Below are 17,067 nucleotides of genomic sequence, written 5' to 3' on the forward strand. Positions count from 1 at the left end.
TCAGCCATGTTGACGACCGAGCCGTCCCGCGTGGGATTATTCTCACCAGCAAATCACAAAACAACACACACACACACACACCACCTATTTTAAAAAAGATTCTAAACGTGCTGATTTTATCTCCGGTTTTCCCGATCAATCCTGATCCTGATTAAACCTCCCGTCTGAAGGAACAATGATGGAGTTTGCAGATGGCTCGCCGTGATTCTATTTTTAGCTCCAGGAAAACGTCCCGTGACGTGAACACGAAGCCGCCGACCGTTGTCGTGGCTTTTTGCATAAAACAAACCTTCTCTTCATCATCCCTGCTTTTATTCACCTCACCAGTTCCTCATAGATCCATCGTTTCCCCCCACACTCTCCTGCCTCTGATGCTTGTCTCGTGTCCCCCCATCTTCTCCCCCAACCCCCCATCTGTATTGTTGAGTTCAGACGGGCTATTTATATCTCCCTGCCTGGCTGCCTCACCTCCCACTCCTTAACAAGGTTTGCTTTATTGTTTCTGCTCGTGCATTTGGCCGCCGCCGCCGCTCGGATGCTCACGGTTCTCTGGAAACGGAGGACGATGAAGCCTTTATTGGTCCCTGGGACTGGATCTGGTCCATTATTCTCTGGCGTGTCGGGGAAGCTTTTCACGCACAAGGTCAATGACATGCGAGAGCAGTTGGTATGACGGAGACAATAAAACGTCCTCCTGTGTGGGTTAGAACATGTTATCACGGGAGTGTGTCGGTGAGAATCTGGCGATACTATACGTGTCACGATGTTCAATAGAATAGTAAACAAGCAATGAATTCAAACATAAAAAATACAGTTTAATATTTCTATTTTTATTGTTGGTATCCCAATATTTAAATAGAAATCTAACCCAAAATTCAAATTTCACCCTCATGTCGACTTAGGGTTGGGATTCTTTTTAGAGTACTCAGTTCTTTTTTAGAGTTATAGACAAAAATGTTTGTTCATTTTAATGTAGCGACTCAAGCTCAGTTGTCTTCCTCTTCATCTACGTCCAAAAACCAATTAAAAACATCCAAATACCTCCATACTGCTCGTCTGTAACGTCCCTCTTGGATTGAAGCCTCGAAACCAGGGATTGTTCTGAAAAAACTTCATTATTTGTATTCGAAAACAAGCAGTATGGAGGTATTTAGATGTTTTTAAGTGTCTTTTTGGACGAAGATGAAGACGAAGACAAGTGAGCTCCATTCGCTACATTAAAATGAACAAACATTTTCGTCTATAACTCTAAAAAGAATAGATTACTCTGAAAAAACTTCATTATTTGTATTTCAAAACAAGCAGTATGGAGGTATTTAGATGTTTTTAAGTGTCTTTTAAACGTAGATGAAGACGACTGAGCTCTAGTCGCTACATTAAAATAAACAAACATTTTTATTCTATTCTATTCTTATCTGTATCGTGATACGTATCATATATATATCGCCAGATTCTTACCAACACACTCCAATAATAACATGGTTAACACACACACAGGAGGACGTTTTTATTGGTCCGGAGGACAAGAAGTATATGGAGGTATTTGGATGTTTTTAAGAGTCTATTTGGACGAAGACAACTGAGCTCCAATAGCTACATTAAAATGAACAAACATTTTCGTCTATAACTTTATAAAAAGAACAGATTACTCTGAAAAACTTCATTATTTGTATTTCAAAACAAGCAGTATGGAGGTATTTAGATGTTTTTAAGTGTCTTTTAAACGTAGATGAAGACGAGGACGACTGAGCTCCAGTCGCTACATTAAAATGAACAAACATTTTCGTCTATAACTCTAAAAAGAACAGATTACTCTGAAAAAAAATCATTATTTGTATTTGAAAACCAGCAGTATGGAGGTATTTAGATGTTTTTAAGTGTCTTTTAAACGTAGATGAAGACGACTGAGCTCTAGTCGCTACATTAAAATAAACAAACATTTTTATTCTATTCTATTCTATTCTTATCTGTATCGTGATACGTATCATATATATATCGCCAGATTCTTACCAACACACTCCAATAATAACATGGTTAACACACACACAGGAGGACGTTTTTATTGGTCCGGAGGACAAGAAGTATATGAGAGGTATTTGGATGCTTTTAAGAGTCTATTTGGACGAAGACAACTGAGCTCCAGTCGCTACATTAAAATGAACAAACATTTTCGTCTATAACTTTATAAAAAGAACAGATTACTCTGAAAAACGTCATTATTTGTATTTGAAAACAAGCAGTATGGAGGTATTTAGATGTTTTTTAAGTGTCTTTTAAACGTAGATGAAGACGAGGACGACTGAGCTCCAGTCGCTACATTAAAATGAACAAACATTTTCGTCTATAACTTTATAAAAAGAACAGATAACTCTGAAAAACTTCATTATTTGTATTTCAAAACAAGCAGTATGGAGGTATTTAGATGTTTTTAAGTGTCTTTTAAACGTAGATGAAGACGACTGAGCTCTAGTCGCTACATTAAAATAAACAAACATTTTTATTCTATTCTATTCTATTCTTATCTGTATCGTGATACGTATCATATATATATAGCCAGATTCTTACCAACACACTCCAACAATAACATGGTTAACACACACACAGGAGGACGTTTTTATTGGTCCAGAGGACAAGAAGTATATGAAAGGTATTTGGATGTTTTTGAGTCTATTTGGACGAAGACAACTGAGCTCCAGTCGCTACATTAAAATGAACAAACATTTTCGTCTATAACTTTATAAAAAGAACAGATTACTCTGAAAACTTCATTATTTGTATTTCAAAACAAGCAGTACGGAGGTATTTAGATGTTTTTAAGTGTCTTTTAAACGTAGATGAAGACGAGGACGACTGAGCTCCAGTTGCTACATTAAAATGAAAAAACATTTTCGTCTAAAACTCTAAGAAAGGAACTGAGTACTATAAAATAATAATCCCAACACTTAGTCGACATGAGGGTGAGAATACAAAAGTTTGAATTTTGTCTGAACTGTCACTTAAAGAAGGTACTCAGTCACCTGGAAGTAGAATCCTTCGCTCTAAGAGAATCCATTTGTGTTGCGTCTCGTGTTGAAGTGACTGGTCTTCGTCCAGAAATAGATGGTTGGCAGGAAAGACTCTGACAAGAACGTCCTTCAAGCGAGATCCTTCGACTCACTTTTATCTGACAGGTTAGAAAAAAAAAGACTGAGTTTTTAAAAAAAAAAAAGATGATTTGACCCAAAAACTTCAAACCTTCTCCGAGTTAAAACTCCAGGAATTATTCAACTGAGCGAGTGTTTATATCGAGAAAAAACAGATTGAACTACATTTACAAAAGGACAAAAAAAACAAATGTATGAACATAAATTGTTTGGTTTTTAAAATGGGTTTAATTCTCACTTTTCTTGTACAAACTGCTCCGATACACACATGTTCAGATGATTTCGATTCGACACGTTTGTTCGAATCTCCACCAAAATAATTATATTTAATCAATCTTATCAATAAAAGCTCGACTTTTGATGTTTTTTCTGTGGCAACCGTCAGTTCGCTTGAAAGACGTAATGAAGTACAAAAGAAAAAAAATCGAATTAATACGAGGAGTCGATATGATTCATATCCGGCAGGTACTTTAATTTGTTTTTGACGTCTTCTGGAGAAAATAATCATTTGTTGTCAACTTTAATTGGAGTACGATCAGGATGTGGGAAAATGAAGAGATTTGTTCCTTGTTTTTTAATTTTATACCTTTTTTCCTACTTCTATTTTCATGTAAAACTTCTGTTTGTATCAAAAAATATAAGGTGCATTTTAAAAATGACAATTGATTTACTCAAAAATCACAAATGTATCTTATATTCTGGTGCGACTTATGTATTAGTTCTGGTTATACTTATGTACCAGGTACTAATTGATCGTGGTACAGGTCATTAAAAAACCTTTGAGCTACGAAGCTGCACCGAGAGGCAACTATTCTGGTGCCTCTCGATACTACGAAGCCGTTATCAGTAGAACAAAGATGAGCCTCGTGCTCTTAAAACTACAGTATTTATTGTAATAAAACATTTCCTTAAAGTTCAACTAACGGTAAAGTAGATGTTGGACGTATGTGTGAAGTTTGTACAAAACTCTCTTTTCATTGTAATATTGACATTAGAAAATGACTTTAAGCCCCGCCCACTAAAAACACTTTGTTCTTCTGGAGATTAAATCTTGTTGAGCATAACCACGCCCACTCTGCTGTGATTGGTCAAACACCACATCGAGGTTTGTCGTCATCATTAGTCCCAGAAGTCTCCATCTCCAAGGGACTCGTCGTATAAACAAAGCGGGGCGTGATTACAATTGGGGGAGAAGTGAAGCCATTATTCCATCATAATGGACTCTCGTAACCTCTCAACCATGACACACACAAACACACAAATACACAACCATGACACACACACACACACCTACACAACCATGGCACACACACACACACCTACATAACCATGGCACACGCACAACACACACACACACACAAACACAACCATGATACAAACACACACACACACCTACACACACACACACACACACACACACACACACACACACACACACACAACCATGACACACACACAAATACACAACCATGACACACACACACACACACACACACCTACACAACCATGACACACACACACGCACACCTACACAACCATGACACACACACACACACACACACACACCTACATAACCATGGCACACGCACAACACACACACACACACACACAAACACAACCATGACACAAACACACAAACACAACCATGACACACACACAACCATGACACACACACACACACCTACACACACACACACACACACACACACACACACACACACACACACACACACACCTACATAACCATGGCACACGCACAACACACACACAAACACAACCATGACACACACACACACACACACCTACACACACACACACACAACCATGACACACACACACACACACAAATACACAACCATGACACACACACACACGCACACCTACACAACCATGACACCTACACAACCATGACACACACACACACACACACACACACACACCTACACAACCATGGCACACACACACACAAACACACACACACCTACACAACCATGGCACACACACACACACCTACATAACCATGGCACACGCACAACACACACACACACAAACACAACCATGACACACACACACAAACACAACCATGACACACACACACACACACCTACACAACCATGACACACACACACGCGCACACACACCTACACAACCATGGCACACACACACCTACACAACCATGACACACCTACACAACCATGACACACACACACACATAGTTGTAATGATGGCCTGATGATTCGTCCTCCTTTATCGTCCACTGAAGCGAACCTAACGTCTCGTGAGGTCAGCAGTGAAGAGTCTGGTTGGTCGAGCGCTGGAGCCTCTGACTCTGGAGCTAAGAAGAGCTGACGTGTGCGGCGTCTAAATATAGAAGCATCTCTTCTGCCTCCAGAGCTCGACCTCCGGCTCCAGATCGCTCCGCGTCCATCGGACTTCATCAAGAACCATCCGTGGTTTTTTGTTTCTGCCAGACGTTTGTGCGACGAAGCACTTCGGAGGCGACGCGTCCCTCGAAGGGCCTCCGGAGCGAAGAGGTTTTATTTCTTTGTGCTTTTTCAAGTTTCCTTCCCCGTGGAAAACACAGATGTGGCGTCGACTCACATCTGAGGAGAAAAGTTGTGCGTCTCCGTCGAGACTTGTTGTCGAGCTGAAAGTGGAAAGTTGTGCGTTGTTAGATGTGAAAAACTTTTTTTCCTAAAGTTGTAACTCGGCCGAAAACAAGATTTGACACTAATAAACGTCTTAAGTTTGTAAAAATGCAGGATTGTATTTACATTATAAACATAGTGTTTACATGATGTAAATACATTTCCAGATATTCATAAATACCTAATAAGTCACGTCTTAATTACTTGAAAATATTTGAGAGTCTATTGTCACGGAATATAATATAAATATTCAGGTTAGAATTTAAAAAATATTCATTAATTACGATCTAATCTGTAATAATTTGATCTAATAAATTCATTTTTTTAATCTCACAGAAAATTAAGAGGAATTATTGTGACAAATATAATCAAATAAATATCGATATATCACAATACGTTTTTCTCATACTTCAACAGCACTGTATACATTTTTTTGTCTTTTTTAATACTTTTTTTATTTAAAATTAATATTGTATTTCTATCATAGTTCTTTAATTTACTATAAATATATAAGTGTGTGTGTAAAATAAAATAATTAGATTTTTCTAATTAACATACATATATCCACGTCGGGGAAATTTAATGCAGCTAAAGGAATATTAAAATCCGATGGCTGAGGACGAGAGGATACAGTGACTCCAGCAGCTTTTAAAGCTGATGTTTGGACATATTTTGGTTCGAAAACAAATGAAAGCAGTTACAACTTCATCAAGGGTCATGTGGTCTGTAAATACTACAACACCAGAGTCAAGTACTCGACAATACTACACATGTATCCTTGTTACTACAGTATCACTGTATATCGTATCGTTTTCCCTGTAACGTATCGACACATTGTATGATATCAATGTATAGTTTATTTTATTCATATTTTTTATAGATAAAATCACTTCAGATAGAAACAGTTTAGTAAATAGTTTTGTCTCACAGTTAGTGAATATTTGAAAGTGATTTGAAGTAATTTGTTCACATAACTTGATCACTATTGAAGAAATAACATGTATAAAATATGTAATAAATTGTTCATAAATATAATGAACATACCCTCATAATAAATTGATTTGTTTTACTTTAGTCTCTTGATGACAATTTCAAACAGATTTTGAGTCGTTTGGTCGCATATCAGTGACTGAGGACGAGAGGATACTCGACTCCAGCAGCTTTTAAAGCTGATGTTTGGACATATTTTGGTTTGAAAACAAATTAAATCAGTTACGACTTCGTCAAGAGTCATGTGGTCTGTAAATACTACAACACCAGAGTCAAGTACTGGACAATACTACACATATATACTTGTTACTACAGTATTACTATATATCGTATGGTTGATACTGTATCGTGATACGTATCAAAATCGCCGTATCTTTCTGTGGATTTTAAAAAACTTCTCGGCTCAAGAAAATGTAGTCAAGAGATATTTTCTGAAGACGAACCAGTCGGACGATGGAATGAGTGGATGATTGTTCCGAGTGAATGAGTGCTTCTGTGATCACCATCTTTTATTTACCATCTCTCTCTCTCTCTCTCTCTCTTCCTCTCTGTCTCTCTCTCTCTCTCTCTCTCTCTTCCTCTCTCTTCCTCTCTCTCTCTCTTCATCTCTCTCTCTCTCTCTTCCTCTCTCTCTCTCTCTTCATCTCTCTCTCTCTCTCTTCATCACTCTCTCTTTCTCTCTCTCTCTCTCTCTCTATCTTCCTCTCTCTCTCTCTTCCCCTCTCTCTCTCTCTCTCTCTCTCTCTCTCTCTCTCTCTCTCTCTTCCTCTCTCTCTCTCTCTTCCTCTCTCTCTCTCTCTTCCTCTCTCTCTCTTCCTCTCTCTCTCACTTCCTCTCTCTCTCTCTCTCTCTCTTCCCCTCTCTCTCTCTCTCTCTCTCTCTCTCTTCCTCTCTCTCTCTCTCTCTCTCTCTCTCTCTCTCTCTCTCTCTCTCTCTCTCTCTCTCTCTCTCTCTCTCTCTCTCTCTCTCTCTCTCTCTCTCTCTCTCTCTCTCCTGCTCACGTTTGACTGGCAGCTGTAAAATGATGTCATTTCCATCTTCGAGGGCAAATGAAGCAGAAAGTTCTGCTCGGGGGGGAAAAAGGGGGGAGAAGTCATTTGTTGGAGCTGATATTTGTCAGGGATGAGAGGAGAAAACTGAGGGTTATTAGAGAGTAATGACACTAAGTACCAGCATGGAGAAATGTATTTTTGTTTTTTTGATACAACTTTTTTGTATCTTCCTGATTTTTTTTCTCTTCTTTTTATGAGTGTATTTTTTGACTATAAGTCCTTTATATCAATTTTAAAATTAAATTAATATTAAACGAAAAATAACACATCGTAATGGAATAATAATACTTTTTGCATTTTATGTATTATTTAATTTGTATTTTTTTTTTTCTTATTTAAAAATATGTATCTAATTAACATTTTTTTGGGAAAGTAATTCTTTATTCTACAAATAAATAAAATATGCGTTAAAAAAAGATAAAATGAAATAAACTGTCATGTTTTTTTTTTTAAATGTCTTCAAAGTAAAGAATTTTGAATTTCGTTTTTTAGTAAATTATATGTTGGAAAAAATGTTGTATGTATTTTATTTTACATTTTAAATTTTTCAAATATATGAAATATACAAAATAAATACTCTCAAGAATCTTTAAATAAAAATAAATTGTTAATTTCTTCAATTTTTTAATAGTAAAGTGGTCTTATATCAATTCTAAAATATATGCACTATTAAAACAAATATTCTTAAAATTCATTCACTTGGTAATTTTTTGTTTATGTTGCTTTTTAAAAGTTGTTTTATATCACATTTTACAATACTTTAAAATTAAATATGACAACCAATTTTTTGGCTAAATAATACTTTTTGCACTATTTTTAAATATATGAAATATGCCCAAAAAATATTTTTAGTTCCTTATATCACATTTTAAATTTCAATTTATAGTAAATGATATATTACACAAGTTATAAATGGCAAAATAATACTTTTTCTATGGATGTATTTTCAATGTTAGAATTAATTAAAATTATTTAGAATCTACGAGTTAAATCAATGTAAAAAAAAAACTAAACTATTAAACTATACTATTATTAATATAATAATTTATTGATGTCCTTGTATTTATTTATTTTTACGTTTTTTTCCCTTCTTTCTTTTGTGTGACGGCCCCTTACATCAGCCACAGCACATGCTGCGGCCCCTGAGGAACATATTCCGTCCCTGCTGTGAATGAATATTCAGTTCATGTCTTCACCTTCAGAACATGTTGACGTCACCTTCACTGAAGGTGATCTTCGTCCTGGTCTTCACGTGAAGCTTCATGAATATTCCTTCATTAGAAGAGACTCGTGGATGTTTGTCTTCAAACCGTTAATGATCAATCCCCGGAGACTCCGATCTACCACGAGTCTCTGGAGACGGAGACGCATCAGGCTTCAGGAGACAATTAGATGTTTGAGGATCTTCACGATGTTCACGGACGAACCATTTTTTTGTTTGTGATCTTCTGTGAGACGCCATGACCTAGAATAACTTCTTTGTTCACCTCATGTAACTTCTTTACGTGAGGAAAGTATCTTTGTTTTTGGAGAATCATGAAAACTTCAGAGAATATTCACTGGTTTGTCGACTTCAACAAAAACATGTTTTTATTAAGAAAACAAGAACATCAGGATTTTAACCTTAAACTAAAATACAGTCTCAGAGGAGAAGGAAATCATTAGATTCAAAATAGAACAAATTCACACGAGCTGTAACTATATTTCAACTATAATCAAACCATTTTCAACTTTAATCAAACAATTTTTAACTGAAATCAAACAATTTTCAACTGTAAGCAAACAATTTTCAACTATAATCCAACAATTTTCAACTATAATCAAACAATTTTCAACTATAATTTAAAAAAAAATTCAACTGTCATCTAAAAATGTCACTGTAATCCAACAATTTTCAACTATAATCCAACAATTTTCAACTATAATCCAACAATTTTCAACTATAATCCAACAATATAAACTGTAATCAAACAATTTTCAACTATAATCAAACAATTTAAACTGAAATCAAACAATTTTCAACTATAATCAAACAATTTTCAACTATAATCAAACAATTAAAAAAAATAATTGTTTTGTTAATTAAAAACTGATATTTGTTATTTAATTTACTCTGGATGTAATTATTTATTCTGGTATTAAAGTAATTTATGTTTTTTCAAGCCTCTATTTTTTCTCAAAGAAGTTTGAATGTAAAAGATTAAACAAGTTCATGAAGTTTTCGATCAACGATCTTCGTGTTTTTAACAATCGTGGTTTGAATGAGAAACAATTGAAAACATAAATAAATCAGTAGTTTTACCATCAAACCTTCAAGTGTTTATTGATCTCACGACTCACAGAGTCTCAGACACTCGAGTGTGAACTTGAATCGTTGATGTTTCTTCAGGTGAGGATTGACATGAGAATCTTATCCAACACTGTTGTGAGTGAAGCCTGTGAGTCACTCCTGGAGGAACAACTGCTGAGGAATCATCACAGTAATCATGAGATTGACAGGATGTTGACGCTGCAACGTGAGCTGAGCTAACGGCTTTTAAACTCCAGTCAAAACAATGCTTCGTTAGTATTTTTCGTTGAATTAATGGAACTGAAAGTCAAGATAAAAAACGTCAACTTTAAAGAGATGCAGGGGTCGACTGTATCCTCTCGTCCTCAGTCATCGACGGGATTAGTTCCTTTAGCTGCGGGAGGCGGAATGACTGCTGCCATCTAGTGGCGATTTTAATTGCGAAAAAACAAAATTAACATTTGTAATATGTTAATTGTAAATAAATTCATCAAATTATTATATTATTACATATAATTATCATATAAATTATTAGAAAATATTATTTAAAAAAAGGTTATTTATATATTATTGGGGTAAAGAACTACTAAAATGAAATATGATTTGAAAATAATTGAAATAATGTGATATATTAAGGTAAAAAAAATTGATATATATTTTTTCTGACACCCCTGCTTATGATATATCGATTCTCATCATTACATTTTTTTAAATATAATATTATGTTTGTAAAAACCTCATAATTTAAATAATGTCTGTAAAATATAGTAGTATAGTATAGTTTGTGTTTAGTATTATTGTTTATTGTTGTTCTAGTTTTTATGGCTTTTGTTGTTAATTTGAATAGACCTTTTTTTTTTTTTTAAACCTTTGTGTTATCTCGGGGTCAAGGTGACCCGAAGGCCTTAAAATAAAAGTGCTTCGGGTCACATTGACCCAGAGATAACACACTTGAATGAGTTTCGATGATTCTTAGTCAAATAATTGTGTTTTTTATCCTTTTTTTGTTTGTTTGTTTCTGCTGGTTTGGATAATTTCAGAAAGAAAATTAAATACATTTATATTTATTTAGGGAGACTGACCTTCTTTGGCATTTATTATAATTATTAACTTTAATGTATTTTTTTCTTTTTTTTTCTTTGGGTTCATAGTGTCTTTTTTTAACTTAAGTTATATTTTTTAAATTTAATTTAAGCATTTTATTTATTTAATTTCGGCAGACTAAACGTGTTGTTTTATGAAGTTATAACGTTTTTATCTAAGTTTTATTCACTATTTTAATAAATATATTATTTTCTTTACTCACGATTTATTGTACACTTATTTTTTCTATTATTTGACGAGTTTTTGTAAAGTTTGGTCCATTTTCAGCTCCTTCAGTTCAGAGAACTTTAACGTGATTCTTCCCCTCACTGACCTCTGACCCCTCCGTGTCCTCCATGATTCTTCCCCTCACTGACCTCTGACCCCTCCGTGTTCTCCATGATTCTTCCCCTCGCTGACCTCTGACCCCTCCGTGTCCTCCATGATTCTTCCCCTCACTGACCTCTGACCCCTCCGTGTCCTCCATGATTCTTCCCCTCACTGACCTCTGACCCCTCCGTGTCCTCCATGATTCTTCCCCTCGCTGACCTCTGACCCCTCCGTGTTCTCCATGATTCTTCCCCTCGCTGACCTCTGACCCCTCCGTGTTCTCCATGATTCTTCCCCTCGCTGACCTCTGACCCCTCCGTGTTCTCCATGATTCTTCCCCTCACTGACCTCTGACCCCTCTGTGTTCTCCATGATTCTTCCCCTCACTGACCTCTGACCCCTCCGTGTTCTCCATGATTCTTCCCCTCACTGACCTCTGACCCCTCCGTGTCCTCCATGATTCTTCCCCTCACTGACCTCTGACCCCTCCGTGTTCTCCATGATTCTTCCCCTCACTGACCTCTGACCCCTCCGTGTCCTCCATGATTCTTCCCCTCACTGACCTCTGACCCCTCCGTGTTCTCCATGATTCTTCCCCTCACTGACCTCTGACCCCTCCGTGTCCTCCATGATTCTTCCCCTCACTGACCTCTGACCCCTCCGTGTCCTCCATGATTCTTCCCCTCACTGACCTCTGACCCCTCCGTGTTCTCCATGATTCTTCCCCTCGCTGACCTCTGACCCCTCCGTGTTCTCCATGATTCTTCCCCTCACTGACCTCTGACCCCTCCGTGTTCTCCATGATTCTTCTCTCACTGACCTCTGACCCCTCCGTGTTCTCCATGATTCTTCCCCTCACTGACCTCTGACCCCTCCGTGTTCTCCATGATTCTTCCCCTCACTGACCTCTGACCCCTCCGTGTTCTCCATGATTCTTCCCCTCGCTGACCTCTGACCCCTCCGTGTTCTCCATGATTCTTCCCCTCACTGACCTCTGACCCCTCCGTGTCCTCCATGATTCTTCCCCTCACTGACCTCTGACCCCTCCGTGTCCTCCATGATTCTTCCCCTCGCTGACCTCAGACCCCTCTGTGTTCTCCATGATTCTTCCCCTCACTGACCTCTGACCCCTCCGTGTCCTCCATGATTCTTCCCCTCACTGACCTCTGACCCCTCCGTGTCCTCCATGATTCTTCTCTCACTGACCTCTGACCCCTCCGTGTCCTCCATGATTCTTCCCCTCACTGACCTCTGACCCCTCCGTGTTCTCCATGATTCTTCCCCTCGCTGACCTCTGACCCCTCTGTGTTCTTCATGATCTCAGGTGATGCAGGTTGTGCGGGAGCAGATCATGCGAGCTCTGACCCTCAAGCCTAACTCTCTGGACCAGTTCAAGAGTCGCCTTCAGAACCTGAGCTACACGGAGATCCTGAAGATACGTCAGTCGGAGAGGATGAACCAGGAGGACTTTCAGTCGCGGCCCATCCTGTGAGTCGCGTCGTCTTCCATTTCATGCTGCTTTGAATGAAACTTTATTGATATTGTTTATGGCACATGTTACACTTCACTTCAATTGACTTTTTTTACTTTAATTTTGTATTTTATTTTGTTTAAGAAGCACTTTAACACCCATTGGTACATTTATTTAAGTGAATAAAACAATATAACGCAACATAAAAAGCACAAAAAGCAATAATAAAATTAAATTGGACAATTAAGATCAAATAAAACGTTGAAATAATCTTAAAATTAGAGTTTGAAATAAAGAAAACCTATTATCAACTGAGTGTTTTTGGATAAAAGATGGTGAATTTAATATTATAAATAAAATTCATTGTTATTTTTATTATTGTTATTATAATTGTTATGGTTATTGTTATTGTTATTATTATTGTTTTTTTATTTTTTTTATTAATTATTATTTTTATTCATTTCTCATTGCTTTCTAAATTTAATATACAAATGTTAGTATAAAAGTGTGACCAGAAAATACTGAATTTAAATGAATACAATTAAAAAAAAAAAAAATTTAGAAATGTTATTTTTTAATTATTTGAAGAATAATTACTGCATTCATTTTGAATTTTTTTATTTTTATTTTATTTTAATATTCAAATGAAACAGATTCAACCTTTAAATATAAATAAATAAATAAAATAATAAAATAAAACCGAGTTCAATCTTTCAATATAGAAAATATTATAAATATATTTCTTGTAAATTATAAACATTTCAATCATTTAATAAAATATTCTCATATTACTACTGATCCACACATGTATCTTTTTGTAGTTTTTTTTCCAACAAAAGACACCAAAAAAGAGATGAAAACACAGAGAAGAGCAAACAGAATATTTCCAGCAGGTGTTTGCGACGCTGCAGATTTGATGTTTTAAATCCAACACGCGAGGATTCAATCTCTCCTTCCAAGCTTTGAGCTCCGACTTCAAACCGACGTCAAGTTGCGTAACTTTCTCGTCGTGAATTATTCAGAGTCAGGTATAAAAAAAAAAAAAGTCTCATCTCTTTTTCATCAGCTGCTCTTAAAAGTGCTTCTCTCTCTCCGAGCTTCTATATTTACCGGGCGAGCGTCGTCACGTGCTCCAGGGCTGTCACTCAACGTCATCTCCCGCATAATGAGACAAAGATGAAGGCGGGACTTGAAAGGAACGACACGCTTGTGCGCCGCGTGTTTAGAAATGGAAGGAAGGTCGAAATGAACGAGGGATGAGTCTTGAGAGGATAAAAAGAAAAGGCAGCAGAGAAACAGATGATAAATGAATTATTGATGAAACATTTTTCCGACGTTTTCTCCGACGTTAGATTCAAGAACCCGAGAGAGAATCACAAGATAATGTATATCGATGACATCACAGTATTTAATGCTTGAGTTTCACTTCAAATTTTAAAACTTTCATATTTTTTATTGCTTTTTTTTTTAAATGATCTAATTCAATTATTCGTGTATTGTGTGTTTGTTTTTTTTTGCTATAATTTAAATTTAGAAAGTATTTTTAACCCTTTTTTCGGGCCTTCGGGTCACCTTGACCCTGAGATAAAACAAGGATTAATAAAGATTTTAACATAGAGTTTGATGTTATTATTACAATATTTCAAATATAAATTAGATACATTTAAAAAAAAAAAAATTCATAGCTTTTTAAATTCAATATAAAAATGTTGCCTTAAAGGTTACACACATTTTATATGGAATTAAAATGCTATGAACTAAATAATACGGAATTAACTATACATTTAATTTATATTTAATAATATAAAAATATATAATTTTTCCAACATTTTTTTAAACATAAAGTTTGATTTTTAATTCAAAGCCTTAAAAAATTCAATTTAGAATCATTGTTAAATCAAACTTTTACTTTCATCCATCCATCCATCCATCCATCATCCATCTATCTTCCATCCATCCATCCATCCATCCATCCATCCATCCATCCATCCATCCATCCATCCATCCATCCATCCATCCATCCATCCATCCATCCATCCATCCATCCATCCATCTATCAACATCTATCAACATCTATCAACATCCATCCATCCATCTATCAACATCTATCTTCCATCTATCAACATCCATCCATCCATCTATCAACATCTATCTTCCATCCATCCATCCATCCATCTATCTTCCATCCATCCATCCATCCATCCATCCATCCATCCATCTATCAACCATCTATCATTCATCCATCCAACCATTCATCTATCAACATCTGTCATCCATCCATCCATCCATCCATCCATCCATCCATCCATCCATCCATCCATCCATCCATCCATCCATCCATCCATCCATCAACATCTGTCATCCATCCATCCATCCATCCATCCATCCATCAACATCTCCCATCTATCCATCCATCCATCCATCCATCAACATCTGTCATCCATCCATCCATCCATCCATCCATCCATCCATCATCCGTGTCTGAAGCTCCACAATGACTGGTCTGATGCCTCCACAGGGAGCTGAGGGAGAAGATCCAGCCTGAGATCATGGAGCTGATCAAACAGCAGCGGCTCAACAGACTCTGTGAGGGAACTTGCTTCAGGAAAATCAGCAGTCGAAGGAGACAAGGTGAGGAAACACTTCCATGTCTCGTCTCACCTTGTCTGGTCAGATGCAGCTCAACATTCACACACAACAACAGACACACAACGTTCAAGTATTAATGCAAGTTTGTCTGTGATTTATAGCAGAATAATTCAAATGTAAAGCAACAACATGTAACATTTGAACATGATTCATTCTGTTTTTTCACGTGTAGCAATAGTTTAAGCAGAACCGTTTGTTTTTATTAATTTAATTCATGTCTAGTCTCAAAGTATGAATATACGGTTTTTGTTTTAGGCTTTTGTCTTTCACTTTTATAGTTTTTATTTAGTGTTGTCGACAAAAGGAAAAGCTGAAAGTAGAAACTTAAAAATCAAGGCAACCTTTATTGTGTAAAGAGGCTTTTGAGAACATTCCCCGCCAAATTAAATGCCCCTCAGATCTGTTTGACTGACATAACTAAACTTAGGACAGTTTATAGTCACATAAAATCTGTTTTTTTTTTTAAATAGAAAACCCAAATATTGAAGAGGGAAAAAAAAAATCTTATTATTTTCGAGAAACGTGTTTCAATCTGTTGCAAATAATACTGTTTGGGAAAACTCTTTACTCTTCAGTTACTTTTTCAATTCATTTTAATTTTAATTTTAATTTTATTTTACATATATGTAAATATATATATATATTTTTTTATTTGTTTTTTTTCTTCTTTCATTTCTAATTTGATTTTATTGTTCTTGTAATGAATAATATATATAATATTATTAATATTTTAAATGTGGTTATTTCATTGTTTCATGTTGTAAAACAGTTTGTTTTTGTATTTTCCTTTTAAACTTGTGGGTCTTTTTTAACTCAAGCACTACACCACACCAACACTTTTTATTTATTTATTACTTATTGGGGCTTTAAGGCTTTCCTAGAAAACATATAACTCAGTTTTGATCAATTCAATAACCTTGATTTCATTATTTGAATTTCATCTATCTTTACCTATTATTATTATTATTATTATTATTATTATTATTATTATTATTATTATTATTATTATTAATTATTATTATTACTATTATAAGATTTTCGCTCTTTGTATGTTTGACGCCACTAGATTTTGCGTCTTTTACGAGTTGATCCACGTTATATATAAAGGCTTTTATTTTGTCAAACATCAGCTTCTGACTCATCGCTGGTCTGAACACGGTTCGTCTCGACAGATGTTTTGTTCAGAACTCGCTGAAGGCGTCGACGCCGTCGTGACCAAAAAATTGTAAAAAAGGACGAGAAGAGAAAGATGTTTTATTCTGAAAGAATAAACGACGGAGGATTATCTCGGTGTTTCTTTTATTTATAAACGTGTGGAAGAAAATCAAAGAGCCTCGAGGATGTTTACGATCAAAGATGGAAGATGTTTGGAAAGACTTGAGGCACTTCTTGTGTTTTTGAGCAAACATTC

General features: G+C 35.9%; 1 protein-coding gene across 6 annotated transcripts in view; it reads left to right on the top strand.

Moving 5' to 3' along the window:
* Positions 1-17,067, top strand: part of elmo1 (engulfment and cell motility 1 (ced-12 homolog, C. elegans)) — a 123,444-nt gene that overhangs the window by 101,467 nt on the left and 4,910 nt on the right. For all 6 annotated transcript variants that reach the window (XM_087786381.1, XM_087786384.1, XM_087786382.1 and 3 more), the window contains 2 exons: positions 12,861-13,024; positions 15,526-15,638. In XM_087786381.1, coding sequence (XP_087642507.1) covers positions 12,861-13,024; positions 15,526-15,638 — 277 coding nt within the window. The remainder of the gene's footprint in view (positions 1-12,860; positions 13,025-15,525; positions 15,639-17,067) is intronic.

Source organism: Callionymus lyra, chromosome 3, assembly GCF_982586985.1.
Source record: "Callionymus lyra chromosome 3, fCalLyr1.hap1.1, whole genome shotgun sequence".
Classification (NCBI taxonomy): Eukaryota; Metazoa; Chordata; class Actinopteri; order Syngnathiformes; family Callionymidae; genus Callionymus; species Callionymus lyra.